The sequence below is a fragment of the Prosopis cineraria genome, unplaced genomic scaffold (assembly GCF_029017545.1).
Source record: "Prosopis cineraria cultivar Desert tree isolate PC_DT_omini unplaced genomic scaffold, ASM2901754v1 PC3, whole genome shotgun sequence".
Classification (NCBI taxonomy): Eukaryota; Viridiplantae; Streptophyta; class Magnoliopsida; order Fabales; family Fabaceae; genus Prosopis; species Prosopis cineraria.
The window spans coordinates 40,580,807-40,600,177 of NW_026555334.1; the positions used below are offsets into that span (position 1 = coordinate 40,580,807).

A 19,371-nucleotide genomic window follows, 5' to 3' on the forward strand; every position below is an offset into this window, starting at 1 on the left:
TTTTATTTACAATTTTAATATTTTCAATACAATTCTAAATTGTTCAGATCAAAATTTATATATGAACTGTTCAAATTATATTTTAATGAGTTAAGCTGTTCATATTTAATTTTAACATCTTAATATTTATTTGTTTATTAAATATTAAAATAATAATGTTATAATATTTATTTATTATTACAATAAATTTGTAGTTTAAAAAAAAAAAAAAACACTACCAAACAGCACTGTTTTGGTGCTGAGCACCATGGTGCCCCGAAACTGATTCCGATCATTAGGAGACTTAGAGCATGTTTGGATTGCACTCTAACCTTAGTTAGAGTGGGTCAAACTGAAGTTAAGATGCAAAATGTTAAAAAAATCTTGTTTGAATTATCATAAATTTTCAACCTCAGTTAGCATGCAAACGAGCGTTATTCAAGAAGCCCACTAACCTGTCTTTTGGTTCTCAGCGTTAGCGTTGCTACCCGTTGGAAGCATTAAATGCGTTTTAAATTTTTATGCTTTCTCTCTCTTGTCTTTTATCTACTCGAGCTCTGCCTTTAGCATATCTAGCATGAGAGAACAGGAAAAAAAAATACCAGCCAGACAGAGACCAGCTATGGTGGACGATTTGCGATGCGAAGGAAGAACAATGAAAGCTTTGTGTGCACACCCACACACACAGCAACGTCGACTAGTTTTAAAAAAAGCTAGGAGGAATCAGCTACAGAATATGACGGAGAAAGAAGAAGAATCCATGAACTTAATAGCGACAAACTGAACTCCTTTGCGCACGCGCTCGTCGACAAAACGAACAAGAAGAACAAAGGAGATAGAGGATGATGGAGGAGGAAGAATGGTTGGAAAATCACTCCGATTGGGAACGGAAGAGAAGAATCGAGAAGGGTTTTTTTGAAGCTGTCTCTTACTCCCTATTTTTTTTATATGCAGAACACGAATGAAATGGGAAATAGGGGAGAAAATCTGATTTTTCTAAAAAGGGTATTTTGGTAATTTTGTAGTGTTTAGAGCAGAATAAAATTTCTCCCTTACCGCTGCGGAGACTCAACAATATGTAGGCGACAAGTACAGACTCCATCAAGCCAATAACTTCTTATTGCATCTATTTTAAAATTATAAAGTTATAAAAATATCATCCAAACATGTTATTAATAATTTTAATATCATAATTATTTTCTAAATCATTGCATGTGCATATATAATATATTATGAATTTCACTAACATTTAAGTCAAAATACCAACAAGAACAATTGATCATTTTATTTTAATTTTTTTTGCTAAAAAATTATTTATCACATTTTTTAAAATTCCTAAATTTCCTAGCCATTACATTTATTTTTGGAGTGTGGAAGTATTATCATTCAAGTTTGAAATGCACTATAAAAAAAACTTTTGGAGTATGGAAGAATCAGTTTGCAATTATATGAAAAATGCCTAAATTTATATATAAAATACGAGTTCAAATTATTTGTGTAACAATGAAAATACATAACTTTATTAGGAAAAATTTAATTACTAATGAGCAATTCATGCAATCTGAAGATGAAAGTGTAGATGTCCATGAGGAATATACCAATATTGGTGAGGCATCCTTGTCAAATCTACCCAAATCGTCAAGATAGATGCAGCGTGTTCGTGATATAATTAAATATCAATTGAATATTAATTTATTTTAGGTTTTCATGATTGAATATTTAAGATATTTTACTTATTAGTTGTGATTTTAAGTTTAATATTTTTTACTTATTAGTTAGTCAAAAAATATAAACATGCTTATTTAAAATTTAATATTTAAGATAAAAAAATCATACTTATTTTTGTCATTAAACATCTCAACTGACTTTTGAATCAAATCATCCAAACAAGTTTCAATTTATCTAACTAACTTTTGAAAAAAAAGGTATTCAAACATAAATTATGTTACATTAACTGACTTTTCTTCTAACCTCAGTTTGCTAATCTCAATTGAATCTTAACTTCAGTTATAAATTTTTTAATCTAAACACACACTTACTTGAGGATCTTGTAGTGTGTGGGGCTTGAATCTGAACACGTGATGACAAGGCCTCTTGTCATCCAATTTTCTTAGGCTAAAAAAAAAATGATTTTATTATATAGAAGCAGGATGCGAACACCAAACAAGACCAAAGCAAAACAAAACAAAAGAAAAACCTAACCAGTAACACCAAGGATGCAATGTGCATAATACACGACAAGTCCCTCTTGGGAGGCATTGAATTTTGATGCTTTATATTTTTATATGGTGTGCCTCATGTGGTTGCATCATTATTCATATATGTGTGCATTATAATTGTGAATAATGAATTGAAATTTGGGTGCTTTTGACGACAAGACCCTCTCGAGTGGCTTTCCTCTGATGTTCACGCTAGTCACTCCTGGTCAACGATCAAGCATCGTTGTTTATATAATTATCTGATTTCCATCAAACTTATTCTTCTGCCTTCCTTCCAAAAACGACTGTTTGGTTCTAAAGTTGAAACACCAGCTTAATGAGATAAACCAAGACAAATAATATGACATCGCCAAGAAGCATAGCTTAGTCCATTTCTAAGAAAGAAGTGCCACGTTTGAGTTTGGCATGATCCTCAAGACTTGAGATGATTAAACGAAAGAGGCCGTTGATCGAATATGGTGTTACATGCTACAAATCTCACAAAATCGTGTTAAGTGATTCTTAGTACTTTTGTTAATGAGCTCTGGATCTTGTGGAAGTGATAGTCTTGACCTAATACTTGTTAAAGGAACACAGGATCACAAGAAAGAGGAATCAAGGATCAATCAACAACATTTATTAATATGTTCAGTGTAAATTTAACATTTAAATTGATTATACAATTTCAAGTAGTTTTAAGATCATTTTTAGTTTTTCAATGTTGTGACCATTACGGCTTTGTACTTTACATTATTGTCAATTAGCACACTCATTTATTTTAATTTATTTATATCTTTACATTCAAATAAATTGTATTAAAAGAGTCCAATAATTTGTTGTTATCTTTAAAATTAAGTGTTTTTGACATGGTTGATATTTGTTGTTTTGCACAAAACAACAACAAATCACACTAGCTCTATTGTCTATTATTCCTTCAAGTTCTGACAATCACATTCTACCTATTCTATCATTTTGCCCCTGTAATTCCCTGATCTAATTCGACACCTTTTTTCTCATATATCAAAAAGCAACCATAGGCTTATAACTATAGCACTGGCGTGTTCCTGGTTTTACTCAATTCTATACATGCTTGAATATTTATCATCATTTAAACCGTTACCATTATATATATATATATATATATATATATATTACCCTGACATGAGAAATCTTGTATTTTTGTAGAATGCTCCGTTTCAGCCCCTTATCTTTCCATACAATTATTTTTTTTAAGATAAAGTTCTCTTGAATAATTATTGCTAAATTATTCAAATATAAGTGAATTTAAAACAATATGGGAAGTCCTATATTAAATTAAAATTGAATAAATTGTTCTTTTCTAAATAACTAACATAAGATGAAGATAAAGAACTGATAAACTTTAGCCCTATTTTCAGTCGTTTTTTATTTTTAACAAGTGATATTAGAGCAATTAAAAGAAGCCTATGAACTCATATTTAAAAGAGATTGTTATGTTATTCAAATATAAATAAATTTAAAACAATATAAGATATTTCACAGCGGACAAAGTTAATTTTAATAACAAATATAAATTAAAAATAAAAAATCTATAAATTTGAGTCTTAGTATCTTTGTGCTAATGTTACTCTTTTGTGTTAATTTTTTTTAAGTGATATAGATTTTAACAAGCCAATATTAACCCATCAATATTAACCAATATGACTTACAGGTTATATGTTTCCGGCTAGAAAAATTCTCTTTTCATTTGAGTCTTTTTTTAAAGATCAATTATTTGAGTCAATCATCCTGCCTCTAAGCCTTTAACGTTTTTTCTTGTCCTTCGTTTTCGGCGATCGCTCTCATGTGTATGCTTAGTTTATATGAATAATATATGTTGTGTACGTATATGTCGAAAAATAACCTACCCCTTAATTTTTATTTTCCAGTTTGTCTTCAATATGCACCACGTGACAATGACGCGTTATTATAAAATGACGATTATCTGTTCGTTTGAATTTTGCGATAGGTATTCTGATAAATACAGCATTTCATCTGATGATAATTATAGACCAATTTTGTATGATAATCTAAATTGACCAACGAAATCTCCCATTCTTGGTCAGAAATGTAGCACTAAGCTCTTGATTAAATGCGTTATTAAATTGAGTATTTCTTTGGTTGCCCCAAAAAAGAAAGATTATTTCTCCTGGGAATTTTGCAATTTCGACTGGATCCAAGATTGAAGGCGTTCCAGCAAATAATTAAAAAGACGATCTGTGTATAATTTGAATTGACCTGCATTATCTCATAGTCTTCGCCAGGATTCAGAAAGGATCAAAGGAGAGAGATTCCAATCCATCTGAATGTATAATATATATATATATATATATATATCAATTTGACCCACTTTGATTATCATAATTAGAGAGGAATGAGAATGATTTACTACTTAATTCTTGTGTTTTAAGCTGAGCCTTAATGAGCTTCTTAGCAATTTATTGGTAACCAAACATGCAACTGAATTGCCAGCAAACTCTATTATGTTTTTCAAAAAAACTTTCCATAATGCTTGGGATTTTTTTGACCGAACCTAATAATGCTTGAGATAATAATTTGGGACGGTGGGAGTATTTTTTATTATTTATAAATAATGTAGATTTTTAATTTTATATTATATATACACAAATATTATTGAAAAATATCAATGATAGTATATATAATAAAATGATAATAAGCTATCATTCTATTCATAACTAATAAAACCATAAATTCTCTTTATACAACAAGAAAATATCTGGATTAATAGTATGCATTAAATTGTTCAATAAATTAAACAAACTTAACAATCAAGTTGTCGTAGATTAGTTCTGCACTTTTAAAGGTCGATCAATGAATCATACCAATGTCAACTCCTCGCGTAACTAGTCCAAACACACACCCAAAAAAAAAAAAACCACAAAAAAACTCATGTAACTAACATTTTTTTGCCAATGATCTGACGTAACTAACATTATTTATTAGGTTATTTGTAACTGATGTTTTATTTCTAGTTGAAATTAAATTCGGCAAGAAGCATGCGTACAGTAAAATGACGTGAAATCATAGAGAAAAAATTGAAGAAGTAATGTATAAATATAATGGGGAAACAAAGAAATCACTAAGTAAACACAATTAATGGATTCCCGAGTTAGTTTTAGCATTGGTTTAATTTTTTTAATGCGTGATAGACTTTGAGTTTATAGTAAATATTAAGTAATTTAATTTAATAAACAGGCTTAGAAAGATTATTATTTACCATACGCTTACATGAGCCAGTTGCTATGAAAAAGAAATTGACCCAATCTAAGAGGAGCTGTACGCGGTTTGAATAAAGGCCATGTCACAGAATTTTCACCTATAAAAAGCAAGGCTCTGTCGTAGTAGGCCTGCCAAACTGTGCCCTCTACATTCTCTCCATCTGGTTTTTTCGAGCTCCATCACCAGCTTATCATACTCCAGCTCTTCCACCTCTACTCTATATGGCCATGGCCTCACTTCACCGTCCCATGTCCCTCCCTCTTCTCCTGCTCTTTCTTCTGATCTCTGGTAAATACTGGATACTTCCTTGAATTCTTCCATTACGAGTGCATGACATGACATCCACGTATGTATACTTGTTCTCTCACTGAAAAAAGTTGATACTTTCGACTCTGATATATGCACAGGACACTTGGGATTGGATGCGGAAGCTCGAAATCTGCAGAATCCGACGAAACTGTTCGTCTTTGGGGACTCATATGCGGATACCGGCAACGTCAGGAGAGATGTGGCCGGTTCCTGGAAACAGCCATATGGAATTACTTTTCCCGGTAAACCCGCTGGCCGTTTCTCCGACGGCAGAGTCCTCACTGATTTTCTCGGTATGTGCCTCGTCCTTCTCACTTCGTGTATGCTTTTTCTGAGTCTTTCTGTGCCTTTACCTTTGTCAGAAAAGTATGGCCGCGGTTGGGCTGGCTGCTTTGGTAGAAAATTCAGTGACAATATATATATATATATATATATATATAATATGTTTAAGCATAAAATTGAAAGGTGGGGTTCATTTATTTGCTGGCCTGCCTCTTTTCCTTTCTCTTTTTAAATTATCCGTCTGAATCTCCTCAGTGGCACTGCCACCTTTCTCTCTTTTCCACGTCAAATTATTAGAATTACCTTCTTTTCTGCCTGCCTCTCCTCCTTCCGACAAATTTAAGGGATTAACACACACAAAGTACGTCACTAAGAAGTTAGCGCTAGTTTAGAATCTAACCTGTCTCACTAATAAAGCAGCTCTATTTCTGGGACATATTGTTTATTTTTATTTCTTCCCTTATCCCCATAAACTTTTATTGCCAGCGGTTCTAGCTAATTCTTTGCAGCTTGTAAAAGCACTAGGCATTGTCGTCCTTATCGCTTGATTGAAAAATATAAATGCACTACTTTTCGAAAAGAAAAGTCTGATAATCTAGCACTTTGAAGAATATTAATGATTAATGTAATTAATGAGTGGAATATGCGCAGCTAAGTATTTTGGGGTGAGATCGCCGGCACCTTACAGACTGAGAAATCTGATGCCCCAATATGTGAAATACGGGATGAACTTTGCGTATGGTGGCACGGGTGTTTTCAATACCTCTTCTCCAAACCCAAATATGACTGTCCAGATCGATTTCTTCGAAGAGCTCATCAGAGACAAAGTGTACACCTTCGCTGACCTCTGCAACTCCGTCGCTCTGGTCTCCGTCGCCGGCAACGACTACAGTTTTTATCTCGCCACGAATGGCACTGCCGAGGTAAATTTTTCCGCGTCCTTAAGAGCATAGCACAACAAATTTAGTCGCTTTCACACTTTATATTGTCAGAAAATCCTCAATTTCCATCTTCAGAAAAATATGGCAGTTACACGATAAAGAAAACTCGTGACCAGTTCGTGCATATTGGACTTATTATAGTTGCAGAGACACCTGTGTCCTTTCAAGCTGCATGTTTTCAAATTTCACTATCACGTCTCTCTTTCTAAATTTTTGGATTCGCTTCGCTGTTCGGTGGGTTCCACCGCCTGGAAGGAAACAAGGCCCTTAGTTATGAGCATGTAGCCCCAAACGATACAAGTCAAAAGATTTTAGGTATAAGAAACCAACACAGACGTCAGGCTTGATATTATACAAGTCTCAGAATTGACGTCGTATATATACACTAATACGAGTATAACTGATACGTTTGCATGTTTTGTATGTACGTAAATAGGGGGCGCCGGCGTTTATTGCGTCGGTGGTGAACCAGACGGTGAAAAATGTAGCTCGAATCCATGGATTGGGAGTGAAGAAAATTGCAGTGAGCGGTCTGCAACCCCTCGGGTGCCTCCCGCAGACAACAGCTTCATCGTCATTCCAGCAGTGCAACTCCACCTTCAACACCTTCGCCACCCTTCACAACACCCTCTTGGGCCAAGGGCTGGCGAAACTGAAGGAAGAAGCCAACGACAATTCCAGCTTTGTCGTTCTTGACCTTTTCGACAGTTTCATGTCGGTACTGAACCACCCCTCCACCCATAACATACAGAACCAGTTCAAGCCTTGCTGCGTTGGGGTGAGCAGCCAATACTCCTGCGGAAGCGTGGACGACAAGACCATGGCCAAGAAATACACAGTGTGTGAGGATCCTAAGTCCGCTTTCTTTTGGGACTTGGTGCACCCAACGCAAGCTGGGTGGCATGCCGTTTATAACAACTTGCTCACCACTAATGCCCTTCAACAACTTCAATAGTAATGAGCAAGTCTATGTTATTTTGCTGTCATATTCATCGGTTCTTCTGTTTGTCTGTAATATTAATAATATGGCCCTTCCAATAGTTTAATTGTTCCTTACGTTGGGTGCTAATGTGGTATACTGTGCGAATTGATTTTTTTTTTCTTTTTTTCAAAAGGAACATGCTTTCTGGAATGCATCTTTTCCTTTTTCATGTCTTTCTTTCACCCCTAAAAAAAAAAATGAATTGTTCCACATAAGCTTAAGAGTTAAGATGATTCTACTACTTACAGGTCAATGGATCAATATTTTTGTGGCGAGATTCTCCTTTAATTTTTCTTATCTTTTCGTTTTTTAATGAAAGAAGACTATTTTGCGAAAGCATTCTGATCAGTATGCAGCTTAATGCCCCTGATCTGTAAGATCACTTCACAGACATATCATGTTGTGAGGGTAATGCAAGTTCATGGATAGAAACCATTTGGACTTCGAAACCATTTAGTAGAGTCGTGATTAATTCCCTCAACATGAAAGAAACGGATCGTGCCTTGTTCTTTAAATTGTCGTAATTATATGGTAATCCTCTATATGATTAGATCGATGAGAGGCCGTGGACTGAAGGTGAATATAATTTATGACATGTTAGGCATTAAGTTTCTAAATTAACATCATCCCCCTCTTCATTCCTTTCCGAATTTTACTTCTAGCAGGTGCCCACCCATTTGCGTGAACCCTCGATGATCCAGTCCTTAATCACTATATTGGTATTTGTGATGTGGGCTTTCGCATTTGTTCAAAGAAAGTTGCTTTCCTCTGTTTAAGAAACGCAGAACAGAAGTGGTTCATATAGATGGACAAGGTTAGAAACATAAAGGAACAAATCACAATTCAACCACACTAGCACCCACATAAACGCATCTATCTATTTGGTAGGGAAGTCGCGGGTACCTAACCGCGGAAAGTAACACGACCAAAAACAAAAAAGAAAAGAAAAAATTGATGCAGTTTGCTTGTGGAAATTCGCGTTTTATAGACCTTTTATTGAGTTGAACCACAAAACAGAGGACTCCAAGATTCTTCCACCTTTGTTGTTTTGGTTTCCCTGTTGAACAATCCAGGGAGCCATGATATTTGAAACGGGGAATAATTGTGGGATGCAACAATATTTGTGATGATCCAACATCTCCCACTCTGGCAGGGTAGATTTCCTCCAAAAGATGCTCTTCTCAACAACTTCCACACGTCTCAGCTTCATGTCTGCATTTTGTGTTTGAAACTGTTTAAGACTTGTAAAAAAATGAATCTTGGAGAAGAAAATGAACATTCATAAAAATGATGATTATTGAACATTACAACAACATAATTCTTCTGAAACGATTTACAAAGACAATTCATCTCTTAAGAGTGGAATACAAATCCCAAACAATGGGACTATGGACGGATTACAATTAATTTCCCTACATACACAATGATATGTGGTCCTTTTACATGGATTTGGGGATGCCATCTAACTTGGTGGTTTACACTAATCACATCCATATGTTTCAACAGAAACCATTCGAGCTTTCTGCGTGTCTGTTGCAAGCAAAGCGTTTCCCATTATTTTCCAGATAACGTATTTTTCTCTTTTGTTTTAGAAAGATACACTTGTTAACTATTTACTCTACTAAGAAATTTACAATTTAAGCCCCGGGAGTTTTAGAATGACTGCTCTTTAATCTCTGGAGCTTGTACTGAGGGACTGACGAGAAGCAAGCAAGTTTTAGAGATTCAGTCGTATATATTTGTAAGATTCTGTAAATAACTAACTAAATAGTTACACCTTTTTCTATCTGTGGCCGTTAAATACGCAACACTGGATGTGGCCTTTTGATCTAGGCCTTGAAGATCCGAAACTTAAGCCTCCAGATTCTCAATATTAGACCGTGTTTATTTGCTCTTCTAGTCTTCTAATTTACCCTTCACTGCATGATCTGCGGTCAGTGCCGTTGTAGAATACCTATATTTATAAATTTGCATAAAAAAGCTCTTCCTTCTCCATCAGCTTACCCTACAGCAACAAACATCCATGTTATTTCACAGTAGATTCTGTCATTACCAAACGATGATATTACGTAATTGGCGACAGCTCTTGTTCTCTCTCTGTTTTCTGCCAATACTGATCCAAGGATCAAGCCAATATGAAAGAAAGGTATGCCCAACAACCTCAGTTACGTACTGAATGGTCACTGCAATCTGTCGCATTTTTCTTGAGCGAAGCATGTGTAAATACATAATATAGTTTAAATAATATGAAATTTGTGATAAACAAAACAGCCATACATTGTGTACATGGGACACCTGCCAGAGGATGCTACTAGAACCCATGCCGTAGAATCCCAACATCACAACTTGCTGGAGGCTGCAATTGGAGAGTAATAATCTCGGACTAAACGGGCTTTCCAAGCACACGTTTTCTTTCCCCTTTTCCAGTAAAAAAGCATATATTAATTATGAACGTCGATTTGTTGTGCGCTCACATTCTACAGCCATCAGTTAGCCAGAGTCTCCAAAATACACAGCTATAGTAAGAGCTTCAACGGGTTCGCAGCACGGCTATTGCCGCACGAAGCAGAGAAACTCCAAGGTATTCCAAAATAGTTGAAGACACAAGTTCTATCTTTTTTATTTTCTCCTTTTCACTTTAGAGTATGCATATATTCTGCATCTGTGGTATTATTAATGCAGAGAAGGAAGGTGTAGTGTCTGTGTTTCTAAACACAGTGCGAAAACTACACACTACATGGTCATGGGATTTTGTGGGAATGCCCCTCCAAGTAAAGAGACGCTCCAACATCGAGAGCCATATCATCGTGGGCATGTTGGATACAGGTAAGTGTTTTGCGGTAGAGTTGTATAACAATTGATTCAGATTGAATGTAGATGATTATATATCAAGAACATGTGAGCAGGTATATGGATGGATTGCCCAAGTTTCAACGACCAAGGCTACGGACCTCCTCCACGCAGATGGAAGGGCAAATGCGTCACAGGAGTTAACTTCACAGGCTGCAACAAGTATATATATTCCTTCTTCCAACCCTTCACCAAAACAAATATTATTTTTATCACTATTAAAACATCTAAGAAAAACAGGAATCACAATTTACCTTCTTAATCATGAAAGTGCACCGACTAACGTGTGTATGAGAAAGAGATTTAGATTGTCTGACATAACATGATGATCAAATTGGGGCAAAAAAAAAAAGTTATAAATCACATATAGATAGCAAAACTTCTATATTTACTTTTCTTCCCTTCTACCGCACAATCAGATTTAAATTCCTGGTAGTATTTGACTTCTTGCAAAATTGATTTTTTATCTTTTGATGCCCAGCAAGGTCATCGGAGCGAAATACTACAATCTCGGTGAAGGTCCTTATGATGCGAATCTTAGTCCAGTGGATGATCAAGGCCATGGCACCCACACTGCAGCCACAGCGGCAGGTGTGCCGGTGACCGGAGCTAGTCTCTATGACTTAGGGAAAGGCACCGCACGTGGTGGCGTCCCATCTGCTCGCATCGCCGTGTACAAAGTTTGCTGGAGCATAGGATGCAGCGACATGGACATTTTGGCCGGCTTTGATGACGCCATCGCCGACGGGGTCAACTTCATATCGGTGTCTGTAGGCGGCGCATCCAGGGAGTTCTTCAAGGACCCAATAGCCATCGGATCATTTCATGCAATGGGAAGAGGGATTCTTACTTCTTGCTCCGCCGGGAATGACGGTCCTTACACTATGACTGTCGAGAACGTCGCTCCATGGATTCTCACGGTGGGTGCTTCTGTTACTGATAGGCAGTTCACTGCAGAGGTAGCCCTAGGCAATGGCAAGAAAGTTACAGTAAGCGTCTCTCTATCCGCTATTATTCAAAGCGCAATGGTCGCTTGAGTATTTAAAAATCACTTTCAGGGATCTTAATTCTTAAATTTCATGCAAAAAACCTATTCAATTGGTTGTTTTATTGGGTTGGTAGGGACTGTCCATTAATACCTTTTCACCTGGGAAGAAGATGTACCCTTTGACTAGTGGAGCCCTTGCTAGCAACACCAGCAGAGATAGCTTTGGAAATGCCAGGTACGTACTCTTAACCTAAAACCCAGACATGCTGTTAAAAGCAGTTCGCTTCCCTTAAGAGATGATGTGATATGTGCTGATTTTGAAATTATGATGCAGTGCTTGTGAATATGGAACTCTAAGCGAGGAAAAAGTGAAGGGGAGGATTGTGTACTGCCTTGAGGGAATGGGAGGCCAAGACTACGTCATCGAAGAACTAGGAGGCGTAGGGACCATTATGGATATACCGGAGCCAACAGATGTCTCCATCACCACGCTTATTCCAGGGACCTTTGTGGAGGCCTTTAGTGCGGGCAAAACCATTGAGCTTTACATCAATTCCACCAAGTATGTTTCATTCACTAGCACTTTTTAGGCCATTAGCTAAACTGATTATACTGGAACTTCAAGTCTGAATAAGATTAAACAAATTCAGGAATCCTCGAGCTATTATACACAAGACAACAACTAGAAGAGTCCCAGCTCCTTTTCTTGCTTCCTTCTCATCCAGAGGTCCTCATATTCTCAGCCCTCACATCCTCAAGGTGATCTCTCTCTCTCTCTCTCTCCATATGTGTGTGTGTGTGTGGGGGGTATATTTATAAATGTACATGTATATCTTGCTTCCTCTGGTTTAACAACTGTAAGTTTCTACGTTCTCTGTGCACAGCCTGACTTAGTTGCTCCGGGAGTGGACATATTGGCCGCTTATTCCAAACTGACAACGATAACAGGGTACCCGGAAGACATGAGGCACAACGTCTTCAACATACTATCGGGAACATCTATGTCTTGCCCACATGTCACTGCAGCTGCTGCTTATGTCAAGTCCTTCCACCCAGACTGGACTCCTGCTGCTATCAAATCTGCCCTCATGACCACCGGTGAGAATAAGAATCTCCATTAGTATAAATTTCTCTTCCATCCAAGCGGCCATTATCGACTTCTTCACTTTCTAACCTATAACTTTCATCTCTACGATTCAGCCACCCCAATGAAAATTGGTCGAGACAAGCTGGTGGAGCTGGGAGCTGGCTCAGGACAGATTAATCCAACAGGAGCCGTGCATCCTGGACTGGTGTACGACATTGGAATAGACTCTTATGTTTCTTTCTTATGCAAACGCGGTTACAACAACACCGTCATTGGTCTGCTAGTTGGAAGCAAAAGGGTCAATTGCTCCACCGTTAAGCCTCAGCCTGGCAGCGATGGAATCAACTACCCCACCATGCATATCCACCTCATGGCTCATAATTCTAGCATCTCGGCAGTGTTTCATCGAACGGTGACTAATGTGGGATATGGGAATTCAACGTACAAGGCTAAAGTCACGGCACCTAGGGGTCTTTCTGTGCGAGTTATACCAGATACGTTGCAGTTTTCTCAGTTGCACCAAACGAAGATATTCAAGGTCGTGATGTACGGGCCTCCAATGCCAAAGGAGACGCGGATATATTACGCATTGCTCGAATGGAGTGACTCTAGACACAACGTTAGAAGTCCTATTATTGTATATAGGCCGCCTTCTCCACCCCGTGGAACTTAAGCTTCTTCCACCCCGCCTTCATAACCTCAAAAAACTAACTTTCGAAGAATTTCGTTTTTCGTTTTCATCAGGATACAACGAGGTCCAGTTTTGCAATTGGCTTTAACTTCTTTCTTTTTTTTCACTTCTTCTTCTTTTTTTTTTCGGGTTTTTTTTGGGGGGGGGGTTTGTTTCGGGCGAAGGTTTGACTGGTGATCCCTACATTGTTTTTCAAGCCATTAACCATTATACATTCTAAGATAAGATCAGCGCATGAAAAAATGAAAATGAAACAATCCAAGCAACTTGAACATTGGCTGAGGCCCAAGACTAGGATGACAAATGCCAACTCCAACTCCATAGCATACCATTCGATAACTGAAACCCAAAAATTAAAAATCCAGATGTTAGAGGCAGAACTAGGATCACTTCTGCTTTGAGTGCTTATCTTGTAATTCCATTTCAAGTCATTAGAGAGGGGGGTTGTCGTACAAAGGGAAACCAATAACCTTCAGAGCACATCAAATAATCAGCATTGTCCCAAAATAGAATCAAACAGCCATAACCACGTAAATATCTGTGCTTCGAATTATAATAGAATATTCACATATATTATTTTGTAGAACAAATAATGTGCATATACATTAGTACACCTGGCTAACTGTACGAGTGTATTTCGAGCTCTACATTCTCAAGAATTTGTTTGCCGCTGAAAGAAATCTCAATGACGGGATTAACAAAAAAAATCCGTATCCTGTCCATCCTCCTGCATGTGCTGTTTGTTTATTGAAATGCCTGAATTATCCTCAAAGCATTATCTACCGAAAATTTAAAAAAAAAATGATCGCCGAAATTTCTGGCAACCTTCCTAAAAAAAGAAAATAGGAAACCACAATGGAAGTAGATAATCTCAAACCTTTAACGCTGTCAAAAACGTTTTGAACTTTGCATCTCTTCCTTCACTGGCCTCCCCTGTTTCGCCCAGGTGTTCTGCTCAATTTCAAATGACTTCTTTTATCAAGTGATAAGCAATCGCAGAAGCGCTGGTAACGGATATATCATTGATTCCCCTTAAATCTTTTAATTAAGTTGACTTATTAGTCAACATTGCAACCGACATTGGCGACTGTGAATGCTTTTTAGCTTTGTAAGCTCCTTTCTCCTCTTCCTGGCCTCAGCTGCAGCAATTGCATCCACTTGTTCTTGTTTCTTTTCCAGCAAAGAATTTGCAGTATAAGAAGCTGTTGAAGATACCTCAGCATCGCGAGCAGGATGTAACTGAAGGCAATGTTCTTCCTTGACAGCAGTAGGGTGACAAATACCAAGGGAATGTCCATGATATCCTTCCATCATGTGACATCCTCTTCGCTGCTGATCTCCATCCAAAGAAAACTTAGGACTGGCGTGATTTGGATCATCAATAGGTCTGGCTTCTGTTAAGCCAGAAGCTTCTGTTTTGATTTTGAAAGGTAAAGTAGCTTGGTTGTCCTTATTTGCCGTTGTATTCGTAGATGAACTAATCCTACATGGTTTACCTACAGGATACTTATCTTGTTTATCTTTAAGGCCAAGGGAGGGTGGCGCTTGTCCATGTCCAGACTCTGGAGGTGGGAAGAACCAAGGACACGGAAACAGGTATAATGGATTTTGTATTTCATTGTCCTGTATAAGGTTATTTTGTTTGTGACATAAGTCAGTCTCAGAAGACAACGGTAAAGAAATATTTGATGGTATGGGAGTGGAACTATGAGGCGTATGCTGAAATTGAACAGAATTTGAAGACTGGATGACAGAAGGCCAAAATAACTGTGTTACTGGGAAATGGCCACAAAGGAACCATGGACCATTACTCGAGGAAGATGTTATCTCAGATACAGGCAAGTCATGCTCCTCAGGAGTTCTCTCCACCATGGTACTTGCAGACTTGGCTATCTGCACGTGGGAAAAAAATCGTTATTATTATTATTATTATTTTTTCATTCTATGAACAAGAGTTATTGCTTGTATGCATGAAAGTAGCATGTAAAAATCTTACTTGTGCCTTCAAGTGCTTATTTGTGTTCTCCAAAGATTGATACTCTTTCAAAGCCAACTCCTTCTCCTTTTTGCCAGAAATGATGCCAAATGTGAAAGGGTTGATGGTTAAATAAACATCAAAGAGGAAAATACATTCAGATCTAATGAAACAAAAATATCGAAGATAGCAGAGTGACAGATAGACGTAATTGGCTGTTTGATAAAATAACAGATAAATGATAGTCCTATACCCTCTTCAGGTTTTCATTCTCCACTGCTAAATTGGCAGCTTTTCTGGTTAACTCCTCACAAAGTGCCTGGAAAAATATTCATAAAAAACCTGCTAAATATTTTGGGTAGGAAAAGCAATTTGCCTGAACAGTTACATTGTTCAGAATTACATGAGGTTTTCTTCTTCTCATAAAAATTCAGAAGTATATATGTACTGGAATTCGGTCAAGTTATAGAAGTACCATGGTAATCAGGTTTGCAATGGCCTTCACATATATAGATATGAGATTATTAAATATTGATAAATAAAAGGTTAAAGCATTTGTCTTTTGAAAAATGAAACATTAAAAACATAGCCACGATTTGTAGAAAGTAAAATAGAGAATGGGGTTGTTCTACATAATTGAAGCACGTTACAACAGATAGCATATTATGTGAAATTCAGGGATCATTAACACATTTTTTTGGCCATAGGCCAATAACACATTCACTTGCCAAAGGGACATTTCACAGTATCACCGCATCAATTTAATAGGCAGTGTATAAGCAATACCCAATACGGGGATGAAGAATGAAATAGCTGATCTCAATATCCTCCCTCACTTGCCACAAGCAAAAAAGAAGAAGAAGAAGAAAAATAAAAGAAATAAAAAAGCGGAGTGATTATTAAAAAGCACAAACAGATGTAAACTGGTGGACAAACAAACCATATTGAGCAGTCAGGCACAAGTTATAAGGTCAAGTTTGGAGATTCTAGCTTAACTTTTTTTTTTCTTTCCAAATTATTTTGGGCATTTAAGAGTCAATTCCATCAGGATATAATTTTTTTCCATTTCTACTACCTGCCTACGACGAATTGTCTGCCTAGCTGACTCTCTGTTTGCCAATACCCTGCGTATCCTCCGTGCCTCCTTTTCTTCCTGAATAGTTTGCCCATAAGAGTTCTGTTACCATTATGAGTGATGGTCAATAATGTAATCAAATATATTTGAAGCCTCTTGTACCTCAGTTAAATTACGCCTTGACTTGCTGCAGCCAACCAAAGAGTAACTTCTGCATAAGATGCTTGTCTTAGTTAAATCAGCATCCTCCTCCATCTTCACTTGTCCTGAGCAGACATCCTGTTGAATCCTTTTTGGTTCACTTGTAGATATTTGTTGATGTGGCTGATGACCTTCAACAGCTTGGTTCTGCCATAAATTCAATTCAAATATATCTAAATTCTTCTTACATGAAATGGTACAGAACGTGATGATGCCACATTTCTTATATTTGTTCGACTTAAGGCGTACCATGTTTCCAGAAGTTAATATCTTATCTTTAAAATCAGGACGTGATTGATAACTAATGAAACTGAAATGAGGAAATAAAAAACGAGAAGACGAATTAATTTCTTGATTGCGTCAAATCAGCTGTTGATGCTCCATTAACAACACCACAGACAGCATCTCCTGAAAATTTCCAGAAGCAAAAGAAGGGGATAAAAAAAACTCAACTTGAAAATTTTTGGAAAGTTTAGTTACTTTCATTTAAAATTTCTTAGTCATGCCGGTTCACTATAGGATACTAAAACTATACAAAGCAGAGGCAATGAAATTATGATAAAACTAAACTGCGCCCGTGAAGTGATCTTTTTTCTTTCTTTTCTTTTCTTTTTTTTTTAATGAAAACAAATTCGCCAGCTTAGTAGCTAAGAAAAATGTGTTTTTAGGGTGTGATAGTAAAGCTGACGGAGCAAAAGAGGGTAGTGACATTTAATCATGAGTTGTCCACTAGAAAGAGGATTAGGAGTACCGCCAAATTATAAACTTCAACTCCAAAATTGGAGAATGCATCCATCTAGAAATAATTTATATACTGAAGTATCTCCTAACGTCCAAGCTAAAGGCTAAATTTCTTGGACGAGGATGAATGATGAGTCCATGGCTTGTACCCAAATAGAATTCCTCTTTGCCGATGCGTATATCTACATTATATGGCGAAAAATGAAACACATGATTGTCTGTCTCTAAATTCGTTCGGAACAGCGGCAGAATCATTGCTCAGTTCTTCAGGTTTTATCAATTTCGGGAAACTGAATTATCTACAGTCACAGTGATTTGACTGGTTTCTTTCCAAATTAATGACTAGTAAATACTATTCTTTGTTCGTAATTGTTTACCAATATTCAAAACTTAAAAATATATTATATCTATGTTTACTTAAATCACGGAATTGGGACCACAATTTTTTACTCCGAATGTGTGGTTTATTTAAAGGAAATAAAAATAAAAGGATCAAACGCGAGAAGAACTAACACGGGGCCAATAAAACTGACCCGAGAGAGATCCGGACACTTTGAGACTGAGTCGAGCCCGTTCAACAACGAGTCATCGGTCGGTGACTCGCGCGCTAGCCGCCTCTTGCCTTGTTTGCCTTTCTTCCACCGTTTCTCACCGGAGTCAGGGGCAGTCTCGAGCATCGCCAACCGGGCCAAGTCAGCGAGGGTCTCCGCCGCTTCAATCTCTGTCCTCACCAGCCGATCCGCCTCACTAACCAGCCTCTCCGGCCACGCGGGCGAAGAAGCAGAGCTGCTTGGAAAGCGCTTCTCTGATTCCATGGGCACAAACAGAGAGAAACCGCTCAAAAAGAGAGAGGAAGTATTTCAGTGCAGTGGAAAGGGAAGAAAGGGAGGGAAGTGCGAGCCGAGAGAGGAAGGGAGGGAGGGAGAGGGAGGGAGGGAAGCGAGGCGGAGGGGGTGTTCTTACTGGTTAGCAGAAGCAGCCCAAGGATTGTATATGAATGCCACGTGTCGTGCCAGCTCACAACTCGACATCTTTATGAGGAAAGACCCATGTATCTGTGCTTGCCACGTTTCTGAAATTGACCACGTAGGCGAATTCCCACATTACAAAAGTCGGCCCCCTCCCCCAGCGGTTTAGCATTGAGACGGTAATTGAGCGGCCAATCAATCACGTTCATGTTCATCTTCGTTACCCGACTTCAAAAAAGGAAAGAAACGGAAAACAAATCATGAGGTGCAATAATGGACCGATTTGAGCCCAAATGTGAGGCCCATCCGTCAACAAAACCTGACTTTCTTTCTTTTGATAATGGTAAAGCTTAACGATTTACGACTTGACCAGTTTGCTTATAGAAAAAGGCGCAGACAAAGAGATAGTTGTATGCAATATGATAATAAAATAAAAAAGAATCCAGTTCTACTTGAAATAAATATATTAAAAAATACTTATCTTATTGATTGCATGTTCAGTTAGATATAAATAAAATACGAGTATGGCTTTAAAGACCCGTATAGTATAGCATTCTTACATAAGTAGAATAGATAAAAGCATGTTTTGAACATATACCGGGGATTCTGAAACTCTGCCAAGGAAGGGTGAATTTAGCTAAATAAAAACTTGACTAGTTAATACAAAATAAAAGATAAAGAAGGAATAGTGTCAACAAAAGGTATTGAGAGAAGGGTAAAGAAGCTTGCATAAATCAATTATTCTGGTTTAATTCTAACTATTTGAGTCTACGTTCAATCTCCAGACTACATTTGAGATTCGTCCACTTGAGCTGCCAAGATTAAGAAGGGCTCTTGGTTGCCAAA

General features: G+C 37.4%; 3 protein-coding genes across 12 annotated transcripts; 2 read left to right on the forward strand and 1 right to left on the reverse strand.

The window, feature by feature from the left end:
* The first annotated feature begins 5,607 nt into the window (after positions 1–5,607).
* Positions 5,608–8,036, forward strand: LOC129306875 (GDSL esterase/lipase At5g03610-like). The gene is made up of 4 exons (XM_054947649.1): positions 5,608–5,723; positions 5,843–6,037; positions 6,678–6,949; positions 7,404–8,036. Exons 1-4 carry the CDS (start codon positions 5,657–5,659, stop codon positions 7,920–7,922), a joined length of 1,053 nt encoding a protein of 350 aa, XP_054803624.1. The 5' UTR covers positions 5,608–5,656; the 3' UTR covers positions 7,923–8,036.
* A 1,918-nt stretch (positions 8,037–9,954) lies between these two features.
* Positions 9,955–13,657, forward strand: LOC129305692 (subtilisin-like protease SBT4.15). The gene is made up of 11 exons (XM_054945671.1): positions 9,955–10,095; positions 10,221–10,318; positions 10,433–10,530; positions 10,632–10,775; positions 10,856–10,961; positions 11,281–11,788; positions 11,922–12,022; positions 12,122–12,349; positions 12,438–12,546; positions 12,672–12,885; positions 12,988–13,657. Exons 1-11 carry the CDS (start codon positions 9,973–9,975, stop codon positions 13,545–13,547), a joined length of 2,289 nt encoding a protein of 762 aa, XP_054801646.1. The 5' UTR covers positions 9,955–9,972; the 3' UTR covers positions 13,548–13,657.
* Positions 12,355–18,501, reverse strand: LOC129305693 (uncharacterized). Of its 10 annotated transcripts, none has more exons than XR_008592008.1 (8): positions 18,091–18,501; positions 16,778–16,963; positions 16,616–16,693; positions 15,794–15,859; positions 15,562–15,627; positions 14,443–15,458; positions 14,180–14,292; positions 12,355–13,904 (listed from the first exon to the last, which is right to left on the reverse strand). XR_008592008.1 is itself a non-coding variant. In XM_054945677.1 (7 exons), the coding sequence occupies exons 2-7, from the start codon at positions 17,066–17,068 to the stop codon at positions 14,628–14,630; spliced, it is 1,230 nt and encodes a 409-aa protein (XP_054801652.1). In that variant the 5' UTR covers positions 17,069–17,224; positions 18,091–18,231; the 3' UTR covers positions 14,089–14,627. The 10 variants fall into 10 exon arrangements, 3 of the variants coding, with proteins under 3 accessions (XP_054801652.1, XP_054801650.1, XP_054801651.1); XR_008592009.1 differs by having other exon boundaries at positions 14,180–14,301; XR_008592012.1 differs by lacking the exon at positions 14,180–14,292.
* Positions 18,502–19,371: the final 870 nt, after the last annotated feature.

What these genes read in the sequence shown, in the direction of transcription:
- LOC129305692 (XM_054945671.1), top strand. Translation starts at nt 9,973, where the DNA reads ATGTTATTTCACAGTAGATTCTGTCATTACCAAACGATGATATTACGT. An exon ending in GCAATGGCAAGAAAGTTACA is followed by an intron (nt 11,789 to 11,921) that starts GTAAGCGTCTCT and finishes TTGGGTTGGTAG; the next exon opens with GGACTGTCCATTAATACCTT. An exon ending in GATAGCTTTGGAAATGCCAG is followed by an intron (nt 12,023 to 12,121) that starts GTACGTACTCTT and finishes ATTATGATGCAG; the next exon opens with TGCTTGTGAATATGGAACTC.
- LOC129305693 (XM_054945675.1), bottom strand. Translation starts at nt 18,372, where the DNA reads ATGGAATCAGAGAAGCGCTTTCCAAGCAGCTCTGCTTCTTCGCCCGCG. An exon ending in AGAATGAAAACCTGAAGAGG is followed by an intron (nt 15,628 to 15,793) that starts GTATAGGACTAT and finishes TCTGGCAAAAAG; the next exon opens with GAGAAGGAGTTGGCTTTGAA. An exon ending in ATAAGCACTTGAAGGCACAA is followed by an intron (nt 15,459 to 15,561) that starts GTAAGATTTTTA and finishes TCCCACGTGCAG; the next exon opens with ATAGCCAAGTCTGCAAGTAC.
- LOC129306875 (XM_054947649.1), top strand. Translation starts at nt 5,657, where the DNA reads ATGGCCATGGCCTCACTTCACCGTCCCATGTCCCTCCCTCTTCTCCTG. An exon ending in GCTCTTTCTTCTGATCTCTG is followed by an intron (nt 5,724 to 5,842) that starts GTAAATACTGGA and finishes ATATATGCACAG; the next exon opens with GACACTTGGGATTGGATGCG. An exon ending in AGTCCTCACTGATTTTCTCG is followed by an intron (nt 6,038 to 6,677) that starts GTATGTGCCTCG and finishes GAATATGCGCAG; the next exon opens with CTAAGTATTTTGGGGTGAGA.